Source organism: Rhinolophus ferrumequinum, chromosome 9, assembly GCF_004115265.2.
Source record: "Rhinolophus ferrumequinum isolate MPI-CBG mRhiFer1 chromosome 9, mRhiFer1_v1.p, whole genome shotgun sequence".
In the NCBI taxonomy this organism is placed as follows: Eukaryota; Metazoa; Chordata; class Mammalia; order Chiroptera; family Rhinolophidae; genus Rhinolophus; species Rhinolophus ferrumequinum.
The window spans coordinates 79,084,999-79,106,121 of record NC_046292.1 but is presented as its reverse complement, the minus strand read 5'-3'; the positions used below and the strand labels follow the sequence as shown (position 1 = coordinate 79,106,121).

The 21,123-nt window shown below is 41.7% G+C and overlaps 1 protein-coding gene across 3 annotated transcripts in view; it reads right to left on the bottom strand.

The window, feature by feature from the left end:
• DTNBP1 (dystrobrevin binding protein 1) overlaps positions 1 to 21,123 on the bottom strand; it is a 130,584-nt gene that overhangs the window by 3,091 nt on the left and 106,370 nt on the right. For 2 of the 3 annotated variants that reach the window (XM_033115668.1, XM_033115666.1), the window contains 2 exons: positions 8,732 to 8,887; positions 691 to 831 (listed from right to left, as the gene is read on the bottom strand). In XM_033115668.1, coding sequence (XP_032971559.1) covers positions 691 to 831; positions 8,732 to 8,887 — 297 coding nt within the window. The remainder of the gene's footprint in view (positions 1 to 690; positions 832 to 8,731; positions 8,888 to 21,123) is intronic. The other variant, XM_033115667.1, reaches the window with a different exon arrangement.

The following is a 21,123-nucleotide window of genomic DNA, read 5'->3' as shown; positions in this document are numbered from 1 at the left end:
TGGGAGCTGTGCGATGGCCACACTGTCTCGAGTGGGACACGGTGCCACGGGAGGACCTGCCTTGTGTGGAAAAAACGTGAACACTTTGTAGTCACGTTACGTAAGGAGACCCAGCCAGAGGTCTGTTCTGAAATTTAAAATCTGTTGAGCCCGTATAGGTCTGCAGCCTCAGTAAATACTTACTGAGTGGATGTGAAAATGTGAGGAGGCATTAAACGGAGTCAAAGTGTCCAGAGGGGTGTAACTAATATTTAAAATATAAGCTAAATGCTGACCGCACACCTCGGCCTTGCCCACAGCAGAGATAAAATAGTTTAAATGCACGCTCAGACCAGCGCACGGCGTGTAGGCCATATAGGAGATCTCCCAGCACCCCCAAAATTCCAATTGTTAAAATAACCACGAAACCCAACTCAAATTCTGAGACAGGAGGAAGTAAAACACAAATTCGGAAGGTCTGTTCTTGGAAGGTGTTTGGGCGCAGCACCTACGATCTCTGACAGATTCGCGACTGAACAGCCAGCGTTTCGTCGGCCCAGCACCAGCAGACCGGGCACAGGTGTGTGGGAACCTGGCTGCGCAGAACGGGGGGCTGCGAGCTTAGAGACCTGCCCCTGACCACTGTGTCTTCCCTCTGCAGGGAAATCATGTCAACAAGTACGAAGAAGTCCACGCAAGTTTGTCACCTACCTAAGACGGGGGACAGCACAGCATTATCTTCACCTGAATTCAGAAAGACGTCCAGGGCCTCCTGGTCGGATACGTCCATCAGCTCCATCTGTTCCAGCAGGTCGATATTCACCTCCATGGACGACATGCTGCCCATGGGTTCTGGGGATGAATTGGTACAAGAAGAAATTACACTTGACCTTCAACAATACTTTAAGAAGTGAACTTCAATTCATTAGACTAACTACATTATGTTTTCTAGGTATAAAATGCCTCCCGCTACTCCAAACTTTTAAAAATAGAATACAGAGCGGTGTATTGACTGACACCTCCCAGGGTGGTACTTGCACTCCATCCCAGCTTACCTTGGTTACTATTACCTGTTACACCTCCCTGCACAGCAGTTTTCCGTGCCCCGCAGCCCTTTGCCTGAAGGTGCTGAAGACAACCCCATTTCTGCATTAAGCAGTTCTGGGCTAGCGGGGGTAGGGTGCTGTGGGACACAGGCCGACGTTCCTGCAGCCACGCGAGGTGTCCGCTCGCTCCCTGCCCGACACGCCTCTGCGTCCTGCTGGGAGTTCCCCCTGAGTTTGCCTAACATTCCAGATAAAGTTTTCACTGCACATGTGACACTTCTCTAGTCTTCAGCCTTAACAGTAGAGGACGTTAGGGTACTGGCAAGCTGGCGCATGGGAATCAAGAGCTCCCTGCAGTGAACGCAGACTAGCAAAAGAAAAAAGCCGACCAGCAAAAGGAGGCTGTCTCAGCCTGGGTACCAGGTGAGAGATGCCTCCTGCGTCTGCAGTTCATATGTAAACTACCTCTGTGGTCCAGTTAAGGGTGTGAGTCACCGTTAGCATGATGGTGCCTGGCAGACACACACAGATTACTCCTAGAGGAACACAACACATCCTTAACCTTGGCTCGCACAGGCAACTAAAAACAAACCATTCCCATCCCAAATTTAGAGCACACATGGAAATACAAATGAGGGTCAGCAGAAACAAAGTGTTAGCATCCTTTCCCAAGAATTTTAAATGATTCTATTTTAATCAAAGGAAAAATGGAATAAAAAAAATAAACGAGGTTTCCAAAAAAGGCAAATAACTTCCAGATAGGAAAAATTTAATCATCGAAATTTAAAACTCTGGGCACTAATTAAATCGAAGATTATTAATAAAAGCCAAAGAGAATATTAGTAAACTAGGAGACGAAATGAATAAATTAACCCAGTATATAGCAAAGAAAATGATGGGAAATAGGAAAGAGCTTAAAAGAGACGGAAAATTAAAAAGTTTACATAGTTCCAAAATGAGAGAAGAGTGAGGAGCAGCCATATTCACAGAGGCTGACTGTCCTCCAGACTTGCTGAAAGATCTGAGGTCTCAGGTTTTGGAAGCAAAAGATATTTCAAGCAGATAAAAGAAATCTACATCAATTGCAGTGAAATTGATGAACATCAAAAAGAAAGGGCAGATGAGGGAAGATAAGGAAATAATTAGACCGGCAGCTTCTCAACAACAAAAGCCTGAAGACTGGAATAATAAATTCAAAGAGGTGAGGTAAATGTCATTTCTAAAATTGTCATTAAACAGCATTTAAGATGAAGTATAAGACACAAGCCCTGTCAGACAAAAACAGTACTTTCCCATAAATCCTGCTCTCACTAAGGAAAGTGAGGAATCCCAGAAGGGAGGTCTGAGGTGCAAGAAGTCTTGTAACTTTGAGACTTGATATAAAACGTTGAATAAAATACTCAAAATAGTGTCTCAATTTGGGGAACTGACTGGCAGAATTGAAGGACTGAGCGGTAACGGTAGGAGAGGTGGGATGTGATGAGAGCTGAAGTGGTGTTATCCCTGTTTTACATGGTAGGAAGCTGAGAATCTGATTATCTTTAGGTTCCACAAAATCAGTGAGTTCAGCACTAAAGTAAGTGGTAAAGGGTATGTAATTACTGTTTTTAGCTGGGGGGAAGTTTATGATGGTTTAGAAGATCCCACTAAAGTGGTAGCATCCAAAGCGACACAGTGGGAGCCAGGTGAAGTCCGCCTGCTCTGGATCAGACCTGACCAGGATGGCACCTTGCCCTGGCCACATCATGTCACAGCTACCTGACATGGGTAGCCTGACAGATGCGGGGGAGGGGTCGGCGGGAGGGGGCAGCACCAGTGCAGTGTTACCCTGCAGCTTCCAGGCTGACTGGACAGGGGAACTTTGACAGCAGTGTGAAACTCCTTCCTGTGGGGGGCGCTCTTCCACAGGGGGTGGGCCACCGCAGAGTGAGTGACAGGCAGGTTGTGTGGCTGTAGAGGTCTGCATGGCCTGGCGCGTGGGCTTTTGGCCCTGCTTTTATGTCGGTTTGGAAAGAGGCAGTGGGTCCCTTCTGTCTGTGCCGTCCTCTTAAAGGGTAGGAGTATAACTTTCAAAACAGAGCAGAGAAAAAAACTGGACTAAACTGAAAAGGATAAGAAAAGCTTTCAGGAAAATTGCGCCAAATATGTTGGTAACGAAGCCAGCCAGGTATGTCACTAATCACAATAAATGTAAATGAACCAAATTTACCAGTTAACAGATTACAAAATGGAATTTAAGTGCTAAAACCTGCTATATTGTTTATAGGAGACTCCTAAAACATACACACAGAAACATTAAAATTTTTTAAAAAGTGGAAAGTGGGAAAAAAGCTTTAAGAAAGCTGGTGTAGCGATATTAATATCAAACAGCAAACAAGGGGAAACAAAAGCAATATTGGGGTAAAGGTTGTATGTACTTAAATGATTTTTTAAAGGTTCAGTTTGTCAGAAAGATACTTCAAAATTTCTGTTTGACTACGTATTTTGTGACTGCATTTTTAAAGTAAAAAATGGCTAGAATGACAAGGAAAGTGTAACATCCATAATCCTTGGGGGTAGGAGAGTTAAATAACCTCTCTGATAACTGATAATTCAAAAATTAGTAGTAGGGAATATTTGAACAATCCAATTAACAGGCTTGATGAAATGGACACATACATAACCATGCCTATCATTTAGAATCTTGTTCTCAAGTACACATGAATATGTAAGAAATTTCTCTGTAATGAGCCATAAAGTCTTGAATATATACATATATATATGTATATATATATATAAATCCCATTCTTCAACCACAATTGAAATTTAATCAGAAATCGGCAGTAAAAGATAACTAGAAAGACCACACATTATTTTTAAACACATTTCTCAATAGTTCGTAAGAAATCTTAATGACAAATTACAAATACCCCAAAACTATTACTTATCAAAACTTGTACAATTGTTAAAGTGGTACCCTAGCAAAAAAATAAATAAATAAATCACAGTCTTGAATGCCTTAGAAGGCTGAAAATCAAGTCAAAATATTCAATTTAAATTAGTCCCCAAAAAACAAAAATTTAAAAAGTCCAGAAAATGCCCAGCACTAAAGAGGAGAAATGAATGAAATAAAGATACAGTAGAAAGGAACAATAAAACTAAAAGTTGGTTCTTTGGAGAAAGCACTTAAAAATGAATACATTACATTTAAGATTTATCAAGAAAAGCAATGAGGGGTGGCCGGGTGGCTCAGTTGGTTAGAGCTCGAGCTCTCAACAACAAGGTTGCCGGTTCAATTCCCACATGGGATGATGGGCTGTGCCCCCTGCAACTAAGATTGAAGGACAACGACTTGGAGCTGATGGGCTCTGGAGAAACACACTGTTCCCCAATATCCCCCAATAAAAAAATTTAAAAAGAAAAGCAATGAAAGGCACAAATTAACAATTTGAGGAATGCAGAAGCTTATCTAACCCCAAATACTTCAAAGATTTAAAGGAGTACTATGGACAATGTTATGCTAATATATTTGAAAACTAACCCCAAATACTTCAAAGATTGAAAGGAGTACTATGGACAATGTTATGCTACTATATTTGAAAACTAAAGACAAGCTGGGATGATTCCATGGGAAATTTGCTAAAATTAACAACCGAAACTACTGTTAACTATCAGAGCAAAAGAACAGGTAGTTCTTTCCACAGAGAAATCACTGGTCTCAGACAGCGTCGGAGGCATTTCTACTCGTCACTCAGGACACACGTGATGAGGAATCACCATGAGCACACACAGAAAAATCCATCCCACTTAGATGCCAGTTCTTGCTCAATCCAGAAACTTAAGGCAATTCCAGTCAAACTCTAGACAGGGTTTTTCACAGAACTGAACATCTGACATGAATACCTATACAGAAGGACATAGCCAAGGCAGCTCTGAAGAAAAAGGAATGTATACAATGTGCGTAGAGGCGTGCAGGAACCGCTCTGCCACACACAAGACTTGGCACAAAACAGTCTCCCCAGCTCGGCACGACTGCGCCTTGGGACACATCGTCCTGTTGTGTGGGGCCGTCCTGTGCACTGAAGGAAGTGGGGCAGCATCCCTGGCCTCTGCCCACTGCAGGGTGCCGGCAGCTTGCCCCTCCCCCGATCACAACAAGCAAAACTGCCTCTAGACATTGCCAGATGTTCTCTTTGGGAGAAGACTGTCCCCAGTTGAGAACCGCTGCTTAATTAATTGTAATTAAGATAGTATGGTTTTGGCTCAAGGCTAACAAATAGAAGAATGCAACAGAAAAGAGCTTAGAAAGGACTCCGTGTGTGGAAACTGACAAGACCATGTGAAGCACTGGAAAAAAAACGCTGGTGCTCAAATAGTTACTGCATTGGAAAAAAATTAAAGTTGGATCCTTACATAAACAAAAATCAACTGGTGATGGACTTAAGAGCCAAATATAAAATGGAAAACATTAAAACTTTTAGTACATGTTCTTATAACTTGGAGTTATATCAAAGATATTCTTATATCCTTATAACAAACTTTTTTGTATGTCGGGAATATTAACATTTCAAAAATATCTGAAGCAAATATGGTAAAATATTAACATGTTAAATTTGGAAACATGGGTATGTTAACGTTATTTTCAGTTCTTTTCTGGATATTTTAAATACTTCGTAATTAAAATTCAAATCAGTAATGATCACAGTAAGTTTCAAAGTTCTAAATAAAACCCTCATGGGGAGATAATCAGACAAAGTTAAAATCACGAACTGGCAATTGGGTTTTGAAATATTTTTATATTCCAGATCGTTTTGCATGGACACTGGATTTGAGGATAGGTGCCTTTTTAGCTATTCTGTCTTTTCTAACTTTGTTAATTTTATCAGCAGCCCCATATCACCTGTTCTCTTCCCAGGGCACGGGGCCCAGAACGCCCGAGGCCTGAGTCAGAGTATCTGAGAGCACAGGCGGCACCCCTGGCTCCAGAGGTTGGAGTTTGCTGAGCGACCAGCTCAGCGGAGATGCAGGAACCTGCGGGCTAAGTGTGGGGCACACGGGGGATCTGCAAGGTGGCCTGTTCGTCACTAACTGCACTGTCAATACCCTGGCACTCGCAATAAAATAAAAGCATTAGTGCTTTACACAGAAAACGGCGGTCGTATCACGTGGAAGGCAGAGCTGGGTCAGGGTTGTACAAAGCACCCCTTACGTCCTGCGGGGCATGCGGTGGCACTGCTGGCTCTGCCCGGCCCCTCTTCAGGCACACAGGGCTCCTGCGCTGAGTCCTCCGGCCTCACCACCCTCCAAGTGGTCACAGATGTCTCTTCACTCTGATCATGTTCTGGATAAAACTTCCTATGCGTGCCTTCGTCTTAATTGAAAAATGATGCCTTGGAAAGTGAGAAAAATTCAGAGTGCTATTTCTGATTTACTGGAATGAGTCCAAAATACCATGTTCACTGTAGAGACTTTTTATTGTGATTGATTCTTCTAAATTAAACGTCCCGTGGTCCTCCTTGGAGATGAATACTTGGTAAGAACAGGACGCGTGCCTCTCCCGGCTGGGCAGTCAAAGGGATGGCTCTGAACAGGCCGTGCACACACGCCGGTCTCTCGTGTGAGTGTCTCTTCAGCTCTCGCTGCAGCAGAAAGCTAACCAGCCCACATCCTCCAATGTTCTTCAGTGCTTTCAAATCCACATACTGGTAACACGTGCCCGACTCCATTTAAGTGCTCAAGGCCAAAGCCTTCAGTTCCTTAATGTTTACAGTGACGGTGAGCGCCGCTCTCTGCCGCAGCCGATCCCGAAACACGCATGTCGTCCCGGTCTCAAGGCGCTCACCGTCAACAGGAAGAGGTACCTGTCGTGCTCCCACCACTACATCCTCCTCCTCCTGTGTTCCTGGGGGTCCCTGACAATGGTAGCGTCTTCAGGGGCACTTTCATTTTCTCTTTGCCCCCGCTGGGCCTAAAAGTGTGCTGACCACTTAGCAAGGGCTCAGGAAACGTCTGCTGCACTAAACTGACGGCGGGCAGCGCTGACCTGCGGACGCAGTAGGAGTCCCTATTCCTGCTCTCCTCACCGCCCCACCCCTCCACGCCCTCTTGGTGTCAGGTCTCTGATGCTCAAATCTGTGGATCAAATGAGCCAGGGTGTATATGTCTGTTAGGGACCGAATGTCTGCCCCCACGCACCCCCCACCCTGTTCATGTAATTTGGAGCTGGGGCCTCTGGGAGGTGCCTGGGTTTAGACAAGGTTACGAGGATGGGGCCCTCGGGAGAGGATCAGTGGCCTAAGGAGGGACACCAGAGAGATCTCTCTCCTGTGAGGAGAATGAGATACACGTCAGGAGAGAACCCTGACAGAACCAAATCAGCCAGCGCTTTGATCTGGGCCTTCAGCCTCCAGAACTGTGAGAAATGAACCTCTGGAGTTTCGCCACAGCCAGGCTGGTATTCGGTTAGGGCAGCCCGAGCTGACTGAAGGACACCGATCCCTGAAGCACAGGGGCCTTTTCCCCATAAGAAGCACCAGACATTACAGAAACCTAATACTAAACATACTTTGGGAACAGGTAGGCTGACTTTTCTAGATGAATACAAACTAGATCAGTGGGAAACAGAGAGGGAGAGCTGACTTGAGATAAAGAGGTTCAACTTTAAATCCACACTGTCCACCGTAGTTTACAAAGCAGTCACATAATGCACCCTTCAGTGCGCTCGGAGGCATTCCTGTATTACTGTTCATTGGTTTCCTCCACACTATTTTCCTTCCTCATTCTTTGATCTCTTTAAACTCTCCTGGGAGCGGACAGTACTGACTGCCAAGGAACAGAGTGAGGGTAACAGATAAATTGGGGGGGTGCGGTGAGGGTCAGAGCACGCAGAACGGGCCTGGCAGCCGGGGAAGAGGTCAAAGGTTGAGTACAGAGAGATTTGGGAAAGAAGGGGTTTCCAGGAGAGACGCCCAGGAGGACAGAGGGCGGGTCCACGGAGCAGCCCTGGCACGTCACACTGCCTGTGACGGAGGCTGCGCCCGCCCTCTGGTGCCAGGCTGAGGGGCGCTATAAGCTCGGTGCTGCCCACTGCCCCAGCCACTCCCGAGACAGCCAGGTCCCGGAAAGGAGCCTGGTACCTACCCGATTCCCCGCTCCTCACTGTGCTCTTGGGAAACACCAGAGACGCAGCCAAACATTCATGCACCTCGATGCTCATCGTAGCACCACATACAGAGGTAAAGCACCCAAATGTCCCACTAGGGAACTGGTTAAGTACATTAGGAACCGTGCTGACGAGGCACATACGGCCTTTAAAACACACCCTTGCAAAGAAGTTTTAGTAATTTAAGGGGAAAGATCCCCATACAGCATTAGGAGAAGGGAGCTACAAAGCCAGATATATATGTACAGTTTGATACCAATTATATAAATAGACTCACACACAGACTGGAAAGAACCACCTTAAAATAGTAATAGGGATTATTTTGTGCTGTACAATATGGGTCATGCTTCTTTGGCCTTTCTTTCCCTAACATATTTCACATTTCCTAAATATCTTCAACTAAAGCTAGAACTATAGGAAGAGGCAAAACCAAAGACAAGACAAACCTGAGGCACCACTCCGATTTGGGAGGCTTTCTCCCACGCCGCACCTGGGGGGTGCAGCCTGACACCATCTCTGCACACGCAGGGAGCCCCTGCTGCCAGCAGCCCGCGCCCCCACTTGCCTCGCCTCTCTGCTATCTGCAGGTACCCGGTGGAGAGGTACTGCTCCATGTCATGCTGGAAGGCTTCCTCAAAAAACTTCTGCCGCTCCTTCAGCTTCATTTGCTGGGTGTGCTCCATTTCCAGGACCTTCTGGGTGTGCTCTGCATCTAGTTCAGCTAAGGAAACAGAATCATTGGGTCAGGGCTTGAAAAGGAACTGACATAGGAAATGGGTAAATACCTACGCACATCTACCCTCCAAGCTGACAGTGTCACGTCTGCTTGTCACACTCCGGCTGGTGCCCCGACTGTGATACAACCAGCCCAGTCGGCTGGCTGCACGTGTTGACTGCAGCTTGGCAGTCCCATGCCTTCGCACCTGCTGTTCCCTCTGCTGGAAGGACCTTCCCACCCACACCTCCCACTCTTCATGCAACAGCTGTTCCTCTTTCATGACCAACCTCCCAGTTAACCCTTCAACTCAAGCAGAATTTTCTGCTGCATCCGGAGGTTTCCCCAGCAGTGTGATCCAACTTTTGATGCAGGCATTAGAATACAACAGGTAAGGTAAGACTTGGACTTCCGGGAGCATTGTTACCATATGTTATTCATGTTAATATCTTACCACCAAGCTCAGAGCCCTAAGGACTCAAGAAATGTTTGTTGAAGAGTAAGAACGCAGCCACAGTGGTCTATTCGAAAAAGAGTCTGGTCTTGGCTTTGCTGTTCATTAACCATGCAACCTGTCAGTTCAACTTTCTCAGCCTCTAATTACTCATGTGAAAATTTGGGACAGAAATAGTAACTCAGAATTGATGTGAAACTTAAATGAAAACTGTGAAAGAACTTTATAGTTAAAATGAGCAGTGATCTTTCAAGGTAGGCCAAGGAAGTCAGAAAACAGGGACCTCAGTCCTATAACCGCAGGACAGGGAACTAGAAGGATGGAACTGCCGACAACCAGAATGAGCTCGGAAGTGGATTTTTCTCCAGAAAGGAATGCAGCCTGTGAGACCCTGAGCAGAGAACCCAGCTACACCAGGCCTTGCCTTCTGACCTACAGACTGAGCCAATTTGTGTTGTTTTTGAACTACCACGTTTGTGGTGATCTATTATGCATAAATCTGACTGGCTGAAGAATAGAAAAATAACAACTTGAGTTCTTTACCTTAAACACCTCTCCAGGGGCAGACACCATGCTAGGTTAAGTATGACAGGAGAACAAGGTTTCAGCTATCTTCCTGTCCTGGGATAAACTTAGGGCCCCAAACTCTGAAAAATAATTCCTCCCAAGGCATTGTTCCTTCTGGTTCATCTCTAAGGAGTGTCAACAACTTTGGGATATTAGAGCTCACAGCACTCAATTAAAAAAAAATCTGATTAAAAATGCACAGAAGATCTGAATAGACATTTCTCCAAAGAAAACATACATACAAATGGCCAACAGGTACCTGAAAAGGTATTCCACATCACTAATCGTCAGGGAAATGCAAAGCAAAGCCACAATGAGGTATCACCTCACACCTGTTAGAATGGCTATTAACAAAAAGATAAGGGAACACTTGGGCACTCTTCGTGGGATTGTACTGGTGTGGCCATTATGGAAAACAGTATGAAGGTTCCTCAAACAATTAAAACTAGGACTACCTTATGATCCAAAGTATTTATCCAAAATAATAGGGTAGTTATCCAAAGTAAATGAAAACAGGATTATTGAAAAAGTATCTACACTCCCATGTTCATTGCAGCATTTTCACAACAGCCAAGATACGGAAACAGCCAGAGTGCCTGTCAGTGGATGAATGGATAATGAAGATGTATATATACAACGGAATATCACTCGGTCATGAAAAAGAAGGAAACCCTGCTGTTTGAGACAACATGGATGGGCCTTGAGGGAATTATATTAAGTGCGATAAGCCATACAGAGAAAGACAAATACTGTATGATATCACTCCTCTGTGGAATCTACAAACGCCGAACTCAGAGAAAGCGAGAGTAGGTGGTGGTTACCAGGGGCTGGGGCGGGGACTGGGGAAGCTGTTGGTCAGAGGGCACAAACTTGCAGTCGGAATTTTAAGTTCTGGAGATGCTATTACAGCATTGAGATTATAGTCAACAATGCTGTGTCATATACGTCAAAATTTCTGAGAGTAGATCTTACATATTCTTCACACACACACACACACAATCGTGTGAGGTATTAGCTAAGTCTACATTGGAAATCATATATAAATCAGTATAGTACAAATATATCAAATCAACATGCTGTAACCTTAAATTTACACTATGTTCTACATCAATTATATCTCAATTAAAAAAATCTTTGGGATGTTATCAAGATACTTTTAACAACAACAATGACGAAAACAAAAACAGCAGTATTTACAATGAACAATGGTCTACTGGCCCATGTGATCGGCCTGAGTCGTTCCCCAGTCCTCACAAATACCCAACACCACATCTCACAGCTCCTGAGTACGACCTCACCCTGTAGGCATGATGTATCTTAAAAACTCAATGAGGGAGTATATTTTTATCCCAAATCAGTTTATAGTTTCCCAACACTTAGAATATTCTGGTCAGTCCTCTTGTCATCTAATCTACATATATGTAAGGAATACAAACCAATATTAACAGAAGCAACACCACAGTCAACTCCATCTTCCCAGGTGCACATAACATTTAGGATGTGCAGTCTCTTCACACCACTATAATCACTATGTGCTTTCTCTATATTTCTCTGTCCCCCTAACTTACACCCCCACCTCATACATTCACTTACAGGGTGATGTAACTTGGAGAGCACCGGCTTTGGAATCAGTCCGGCTTGGGGTCCTATTCCTTTTAGCAGACGTGTCTGGCGTCTCACACCACATGCCCTCGGCCTACTTCTGATTTCTGCTGCTCTGTGTGAGCTCCTTCATATGCCCCCAGGCCCCACCTCAAGGCCATGTCTGTGCATCTCTTCCTGGTCATAGTTGTCTCTGAATCCCGGAGTTCTGGGGAATTAAGGCAGCTTTTAACCAGCAGGTGACAGCAGTCAGTGTATCAAAGCCCCCGTCTCCCATCCTTTGGATGGACACTGCTAGGAGGCCTTCTGAACACTGCTCAGAGAGCCTGGTGGGACTGCAGCCCCTTGGTTGTGGCAGCAACTTGAATAATCCATCTCTTCACTGACGTTTCCTCTTTCGCTCACTCTCTCTGCTTCCTCACTCCTGCTTCCCGGATCACCTCCCACACAAACTTCATCTCAGGCTCTACTTCCAGAGGAACCCCAGTTAGGATATCTATTGCTAGCTGTAAGCAATTCAGTCTCTCTGCGTCTCAGCTTCCTCCTCTGTACGAGAGGTAAAAAGACCTTATTGCATAAGGTTGTTGGCAGGATTAAAGGAGGTAACGTGGGAGGCACCAGACATACAGCACTGACCAAACCTGTCACCTAATGTTAATACCAGCATCATGTAAAACGGCGATTCATGAAAAGGACAAGACACGACCACGAACCAGGATGAGTGCAACACTGAGAATCATCCCAACTCTGTCCCACTCAGGCACTTGAATTAGTCACTGTTCAGTGCTCTTAGTAAATCTGCAAGGAATTTAGAGTGTACTCATAAGAGAGGGGAAAAAAGAGAACTGAAGATGTCTTTTCATTTGTTCACTTCAGCCATCAACTTGTCTGTTCAACTGCTTCACGACTGCCAAGAATAAGTCAACCCTAAAATAGATTAAGTATGCTTCTAACACTTCAAAGTTCAATTAATCTTTTTTAAAAAAAATAATTCCAGAGTAAGCAGCTCAAAAACAAAGATCAACGCAGAAATCATCAAGGGGTTTTCCATTAAAGAATATGTTGTTTAAACTGAATTAAGATTTTCTACAGACAAACAGTTATGTAACTTGAAAACTTCCATTCTTCTCAAGACTTCTGCTTCATGAGTTCAATTCTCGCATGTTTCTCAAATGTAAGTCCTATAGTTTTTTTTCTATCTTGGGTTTTCTATATTGGAATGAAATCTAATCATGTCTCACCCTTCACAGGTTTGTTTGGATTAGGAAACTTTAAAACGACTTTAGAAAAAGGAAGAAAATGACTGTTTTCGATTTTAAAACATGTTACACACTAGTTACTTGAAATACTTCCAACTGCCCTCTACTGGCTCCCACTGTACCACCCTGAGCCCCTCTTGTATCTCAGGGCTGACTGCTAAGCTAGAATCACTGACAAGTGAGTTACAATGTACCAGCTCCGCACTCGGGACCATGATAAAAAGGCACGTGGCAGACGTTAAAAATAACTGTCCTGCTCAGCATCTAAGATTCACCCTCGGCTCCGCGCCTGAGCGAGGATATTTTAACTGTGCTCTTTGTGCTGGAATCATTAGCCCAGCTTGCACCAGGAAACAATCACATTTAGGAATGGTGAAATGATGAAGGACATTTGAGGGAGTACTTCAAATCTAAAGGTCTAACAGCATGTGAATTTTAGAATGATTATGGAAAAATATAAAGTATAGAGCACTTTCTACAAGGAAAAATGACCCCTTGTTCTGGGGAAAGCAAGACAAAGATTTATACAACTTCAAAGAACAGCCTTAAGATTAAAAAGAAAAAAAAACATGAAAAAGCTGCAGTAGTTTTTCTATCAGGAGTCAGGAGAAATCATTTAATTCCATTATCAACCCAGGTCTGTGTTTCCTTTTATTTCAACTCCACATCATTGCTCAAGTTTTATCTGACTGCATCACTACCAATTTCAAATGGATAAATTACTCAAAACAACAACAAAATCCCATTGTCAGTGAAGATGGCATAATCAATTCTCAATTCTATGTTTTAATGGGGCATAAGGGTACCGCAAGATATATGAAATATATAAAAAATAATCCATCAAGCTCATTTTAGGAACAATTTCAACCTATTCCACAACGAATTTAACACAGCTGTAAGTACTAAGACAGTGAGGTGGTGATGACTGAAAATGGCCCCCAAAGCTGCAGGAAGGAAATGGATGATGTGAGGAAAACCAGGATAAACCTCTTTGTTAAAAGAGTTAATGAGAATCTCTTTAACCCAAAAGTGCTAAAAGGGTAACAAATTTAAATGTGTTAAGAAAAACCCTAGTAATCTCTACATAATAGTAAAGCTTGAGAGCACTCTTCATTCAAGATAAATAACCAAGACTAGGAATAAATTTAATATCTATAATTTAAATATTTACAACTCAGCTGTTTGTATATTGTTGGACAGTATGAATTTTGTGACACTAAAATACATGTGATGTGATCAAGGGAGAAATGTGGAATCTCTGTAAATTTTCAAATCAATTTCTAAATACAAATAGCAAATACATATCTTTACAAACTGGTTTTGATAAAAACTTAATGGCCAACAAGGCTATCAAACTGTATGAACACTAAAAGACTATAACAAAAATCTGTTGGTAAAAAAAATATCCCTGTGAAATCACCAAAAATAGATGACCACAAATAGCTGTGGGTGTATACTCATCAGGTTTTCTTTTTTCCTTTGTACTATATATATGAAATTGTTATTAATATATTCATTTTTTTTGGGGGGGTATCACTGGAACAATTATTGTTTTTAACTTTTCACTTTGAAATAGCTAAAGGTTCACAGGACGTCAGCAAGAAATGTACAGGGCAGCATCGGGCACCCATCCGCGCCTCCCCCAATGCTAACATCTTACACAATTATGATACAATATCAAAACCCAAACAACTGACATTGGTACGGCCACAGACCTTAGACTTCGCCAGTCACATGTGCACTAGTGTGAGTGTGCAGGGAGCTCCCTGCAGTCTCATCACATGACTAGTCTGTGTGACAACCACAAGCAAGATACTGAACCACACGGCTGCCTCAGTTGCCCTCTTACAGCACCCCCCTCCCCCCCAACCGCCAACCTGTTCTCCAAATCTGTAATTAGCTTATTTCACAAATTTTACATAAATGAATCATGAAGTATGTATCCTTTCAAGATTGGCTGTTTTTCACTCAGCGTAATTTCCTTGAGGTTCATCCCAGCTAGCTGTTGCATGTACTGATAGTTTGTTCCTTTTTGTTGCTGAGTAGAATTTCAAGGTACAGATGAATCACAGATTGAACTATTCACTCACTGAAGGACACCTGGTTTGTTTCCAACTCTTGGGGTGTTAGGAATAAAGCTGCTATGAACATTTGTGTACCAGTCCCTGCATGAAAAGAAGTCATTTTTCTGAGATAAATGCAATGGCTGGGTCATACGGTGAGTGCATTTTCCGTTTGGAAAGGAACTGCCAAACTCTTCCACAGTGGCTATTCCATTTTTCTGTCCCCATCATCAGCGCATGTCGGAGTGAGTCCGTTCCTCCACAGCCTGGCCTGCGTTTGGTGAGACCTACTAATTACAAAACAGGAATCTGTTTCCTGCCCTCTTTTTCCCCAGGGTAGGTGTCTGTTAGAAACAAGTTTCAACTCCCTCTTAAATAGTTCAATAATTGCTACTTTTCTAGAGGTACTTTTAGTTCCTTGAGATATTTTTTTTCCTACTTTACTTTTCTTTACATTTGGACTTATAAAACATTTAATTCAAAACAAAATTCTGTTCAGGAACCAGGACTTGTTACATGATGACAAAATATCCAATACAACAAGATGTCCTTCCAGTTTTAAAAGTCACCAATTCTGTACTTTTACTATTTAACCACTATGTTTTATTTCTACCTTAAATTAGTTCTCAAAATAAGACATACTCAACCATTTTTAAAGTCTCCCCAACCTCTTGACCCCACCTTAAAAAGTGAATACAACTCTCAAATAGGACCAGACAGACACCTTAAATTAATATTTTCTAGAATTGGGGCTTTTATACATGGATTTTAAAAATGTAAATTTCTCCATTTCTACAGGTTTTAAAATTTTTCTGTTTAGCCTTCATCACTAATTAGTTTCTAAGACAAGATTTATAATTATTTTATGCCATGTATTATTTCTATGAGTATTCTAAAGTATTATAGAGCCCTATTCCTCAGAATTGGTATTTGGAAAATTAATTCAACTGCATGCTACAGTTAACACATTTTTCAAAATAAAGTTAAATGACTTTTTACAAAACTTTTCTTCAACCTCCAACAACACACACATGCACACACATACTTAACCCTTACACACATTTATCAAGAATCAAATGGTACTTAATTTTTTTTACATGCAACTAAGAAAGGATGATCCTTACCTAAAATATGGTAGTTTGGAATAATGGCAGGTTTTGCAGACCGTCAGAATTAACTTTTGGACAACAAAGAACGTATGGAAACTCCTCAGGAGATTTCACAAAGTTCAGTCCTTTGGAACAGCTACTGGAACAGCTGTTTCCTAAACCCACGTCACAGGAAACAAACACTATTCTAGTATCTAAACTTCTAGAATGCTTTTAATATTTCTGTCACTTACCCTGAAGGAAATAACCACTATCTAGAGTATTAGCAAAATAGATACTGCAGAAACACAATGTGTACAAGGTTTGTTGTTAACAGTTAAGACAGAAATGCTCCACTGTACCTGAGCTTCGCCAGCCTGGTGTAGCTGCGTGTCTCCCAGCCACACTGTTTCCAACCCCAGGCCTCGAATTACTGATCCGTTAAAGGGGGAGGTGGGTGAGGTGGTGGACGGTATCCATAAGAAAGTCACTTCCAATTCTTAAACGCTACATTTCTATTTTTATCAACTTGTCATTGGGGAAGGAACAGGTAATCCCAAATCTTGTCTATTTTGGGTAAAACTTATATGAAGATCAGATTAGTAGTAAGGAATTTCAGACCTTTTGAATTAAGACAGTGATATTTTTTTTAAAAAGGTAATTATTAACAAAAACCTGAAGGTATTTTTGTATTTGTTTTCTTGGTCATTTTAGTGCTTAAAGAAGGATTAGAACCAAAAAGCTTAAGATTAATGGATAAGTGAGAAATGCACTCAGTCTTTGGTCAGAGACTTCATGCGTTATTGACCTGTTCAAAGATAAAGGTGGGAGGTTGACAGTGGAGCTTGGTGGCCTGAAATGAGTCCAGGTAGCATCAAGACTGCGGTACGTCCCGCAGGGGACCAAAATGACTACATGGGCAAGATGAGTCACACCTTAAAGGAGTGGCTCAACTCCATGTGAAAGTGCTCTTGTGTGATATGTTGACTAAAGATACTTTTTTTCTTTCTTTTTTAAGGAGGGCGCAGTTCCCAGTTGGCCCATGCGGGGATCCAACGGCAACTTTAGTGTTATCAGCACCACGCTCTAACCAACTGAGCTAACTGGCCACCCCATAAAGATACTTTTTTACAGAAACAATACATAAACATACTGTATAAAATATGAAGCATATATCATGTTATCCCAATCTCTAAGTAGTTTCCAATTTTTTTCCTGTAAGAATAAAAAATTCCAGGCTAGAAGCTCTGTGTTATGGATATTTAGGCAATAGTCCAATTTCCTGGAATTTTTAAGTCACATCTGAAACTTTCCTGAAATTTATTTAGGGTACTGACCTACTCAGTAACAACTATTTGGGAAGGGGGAGAATGAGGGAGGTTTAGATTTCTACAGGAATCCTTTCAAACTCCAAAGATGAGTTTTTGTTACTACATGAGCGACTCTAGAAAAGTAAGTATAAACCTGCTATTTAAAAGGGTTGATTCAAAGAGGTTATAAAGAACAGCAGGCCAGTGGTTCTCAACCTTTAGTGGCATCAAAATCCTGTAGAGGGCTGATGAACACAGAGATTTCTGGGCCCCATGCCCAGTTTCTGACTTAGTAATCGGTAGGGCCCGAGAATTTGCACATCTAACCAGTCCCAGGTGACGCTGACAGCGGTGCTCCAAGGACCAGACTTGAAGAACCACTGCTTGAGGCGAACTAACTATACCTGTGCATCCACTTCATTCAAATGTTTACTTTGTACAAATATTTATATAATGGGGGAAAAAAGAAATATAAGATGGGGAAGCTGGCACAATTCATGGAAATGACAGAAATGTCCTCTCCTTACCTCTTGAAAGTATCTGCAAAATCATCTACAAACAGCAACAACCAAAGTACATAAACAAGTGTGACCTGTGGTCCCCTTCGCTGGAGAGAGACAAGCGCCTGCGGTCATTGCCACGGCACTTCTGCCTCGTCCTGGGGACCCCTGACTAGTTCCCGCTCAGTGGTTTGCTTGGTGGCTTCACACAACAGGAGACATAACATGGTGTGACCACATCTGCTCTTTGTCCTGAAGCCTAGGACTAACTGAGGGTGTGTTCTCATCCTCTCCATTCCAGAGACAACATGGAGAGGTTTTCCAGTCATCTCCATGTAGACATTCATGTAAACAATATAAAATTACATTTGTATTTATTACAAAATTAATAGACAAAAGACAAAACTCTGGCAAATAATTAAGAAAACAGAAAAGAAGGAAACATACCCAAAGTGAGATAGGAGAAAGAGGGTATGCCAACAGAGATACAGAAGTGATGTAAAAATACGTGACTAATGATGGGGTCAGGACACGCTACCCCAGAGTATGGCACCTCGGCGTATGAGTATTGTCAGCTGAGGGAGTTTGAGAAAACAGCAGAAGCAGGGCACGGATCTTCCTGCCACCTTTCTCCCCTGAAACAGGTCCTAAGGCCCGGAGGAAAGAAGCATCCTTATCTCCAAGACAGAGAGACTCCGAGAAGAATCCAGACACACAGACTCTGTGAAGTCCCCCCCAGTTGACTATACTTCCCTCCAAACTCCTCCCCTGTCATACCCTCCACAACCGGGCCCTCTTCATCAAACCTAGTTCAACCACTCACAGGTCTAACTGTTTCTTTAGGTTTTCATTGCCTTATGAAAGCCCCATGTCGTGTAACACATATTAAATTTGTACACTTTTCTCCTATTAATCTGTCGTTAATTTTGAGACCCAGACTGGGACCCTAAGAGGATCAAGGAAATCTTTTTGTCCTCCCCTCCACTGCCATGTCCAAATATATGCTAACACATTTTGAAACATCAATGAAATTAATAATTTGATTCCAAATTATAGATATTACAGAAATTAACACAAGAATTGAAATTGTTAAATATAAAAATGTGATGGAGAAACTAACATTTTTCCAACTTTTCAAAGATCATGGGGCATGGAAAAGGGTGAAAAGCTATCTAATGGATTTTTCCTAGTAATTCTGATATCACAACTTTGATCGGATTTTTTTTTAAAAGGCGGGGGAGGGGGACAGGTAGCCTCACCTTACCAGATAGTAAAACACTTCATAAACCAATAATTTAAACATCATAGAAAACAAAAAGAGATGGTAAATCACTGAAATGGAATATCCCCAAGCAGACTATCATATACTAAACCAAACATACGAGAAACAAATGAGGAAGTAATTTGTAATAAATGATATTGTGAAAACTAGTTGGCCAATTATAAAATCAATTTAGAGGCATACCAGGTGAGTAAGTGAACATCAAAAATGAAATACAGAGAAATTTCAAGAAAACCAAATTAAATCTTTAAAGTTACCAATACAGAGATCTTACATACAACTGAAGAAATTATCAAAGATCAACAGACACAAACACTAAATGCTCTTGCATGTTTAAAAAAATACAATAAAATGCGAAATGACAGACTGAGGAAAAATAGTTGCCACAACTGGCAAAAGACCATTATTTTTACCATAGTAAAAAAATCAAACGAAATTGTTGGAAAAAATTAAGACCCCAATATAAAAAACAGATGATTCGCTGAAGAGAAAAAATGTTCAGCCCTGTTTGAAGTAAGATTTTGGCCAATATATAAACAATACTAACGAGAGCGAGGTGAGATACTCTCATTATCAGTGATAGTGTAAACTGTTAAAAGACCTTTAGAAAGCAATTTGATAACATGTATCAAAACCCATAAAAAATCCATATATTTTCACATAATCATACCTCTTCTGAAGATATATGCTAAGGGCATAATCCAAAAGGAGAAAAGAATTTTCTACATAAAGACGCTCATTTCTGCATGGAATGATATCCACTTGATGAACTATCATGTAGCCATTAATAAGTATGGTTAAGACATTTATAAGATATTAACTGAAAGAAGAATAAAAAGACAAATATGTATAACTCGTCAGATGAAGAAGGACTGGCAAGCACTGCTGAAAAAATAGCTTCATTGATACAGCGAGATTGTGGATGGCTGTTTGACCTCAATGTAACGTTATCACGTAGCTTTAGTATTAAAAATGCTAAAGTAACACACACAAAATACATCTTAATTCCCCAATGACTATAATATGTTTTTTTGACATATCCAATACTTTACTGTTTTTGGTGATGTTATCAACTTAATTCTTTATTTAAAGATATTCAATGAATGTATTTCTTTATTCATTTATTCTTACGTGATATCACATATTTAATTTCTGCAATACATTTAATCATGTTTACTATGTGCCTATCATTCTTTATAGCTTATTTGTTCATAATTTAAAACCCCAAAGCATCCCCTTGCTCCTAACATTTGGATTTCAGCACAAAAATGGTGTCTATGGAATTTTCTCGGTAAGACATTCTCATATATGTAACACTGACTTCGGTTGGCTGCCATTTTATAAAAGAATCTTGAGAACTCAGACGCATGTCTACAGATTTGGAGGAGGGGGTAAAAAAGAGAAAGAATGCAATAAGAGCTCAACCTAAAAATGAAGCAATGTATATTTAATACAAAAACAAAAAAGCTGTTGGTAGTGATTGGGCCTGGGGTTCAAGCCTATAGCTTGGGTTTGTTTTTCTTTTAATCATGAGAAAACTGAGCTATAGACACTAAGTTTAAATTTTCATTAATTATTAAAAATTTATATTTCTGTATCTTATTCATCCAGGAACGAGCAACCATTTGACAAACGTGAACTGATTTTGACAGCAACCCCTTGAGATTAGTGTCACTATCTGAATGGGGAAATAAGCTTTGGTTCCTTTCTCATGAGTCAGATCAAAAATAAAATGCAGTCAGAGATAATACCACTTACAGTTTCATATTTGAACCCAAAGAATGTGTCAAAGGAATGCCATCTCTATCTATAATTTGAGCATTTCTATCTGAACAGAAATGATTGTTTTCTTTTTTAAGAGGATGTGGAATACGGAAGCCCAGAAACACGCAGGCTGGGAGTGGGCCCCAAACGAGGTGGAGGGGTCCCGCTCTCAGCTGCCTTACTGCTCTGGTCCCTCAGGGCTACCTGGGGCCTCTTCTCTTGGAGGTGATTTTCCTGCCCTCAGTAGGCTGCGTTGTCTTTCCCCCAGCATTTTATACTCAGCTAGCTATCCACTAAGCTCTGTAAGAAGTTTTTATAGGGTGACATCCTTTCAGCTCTTCAGAGCCATGATT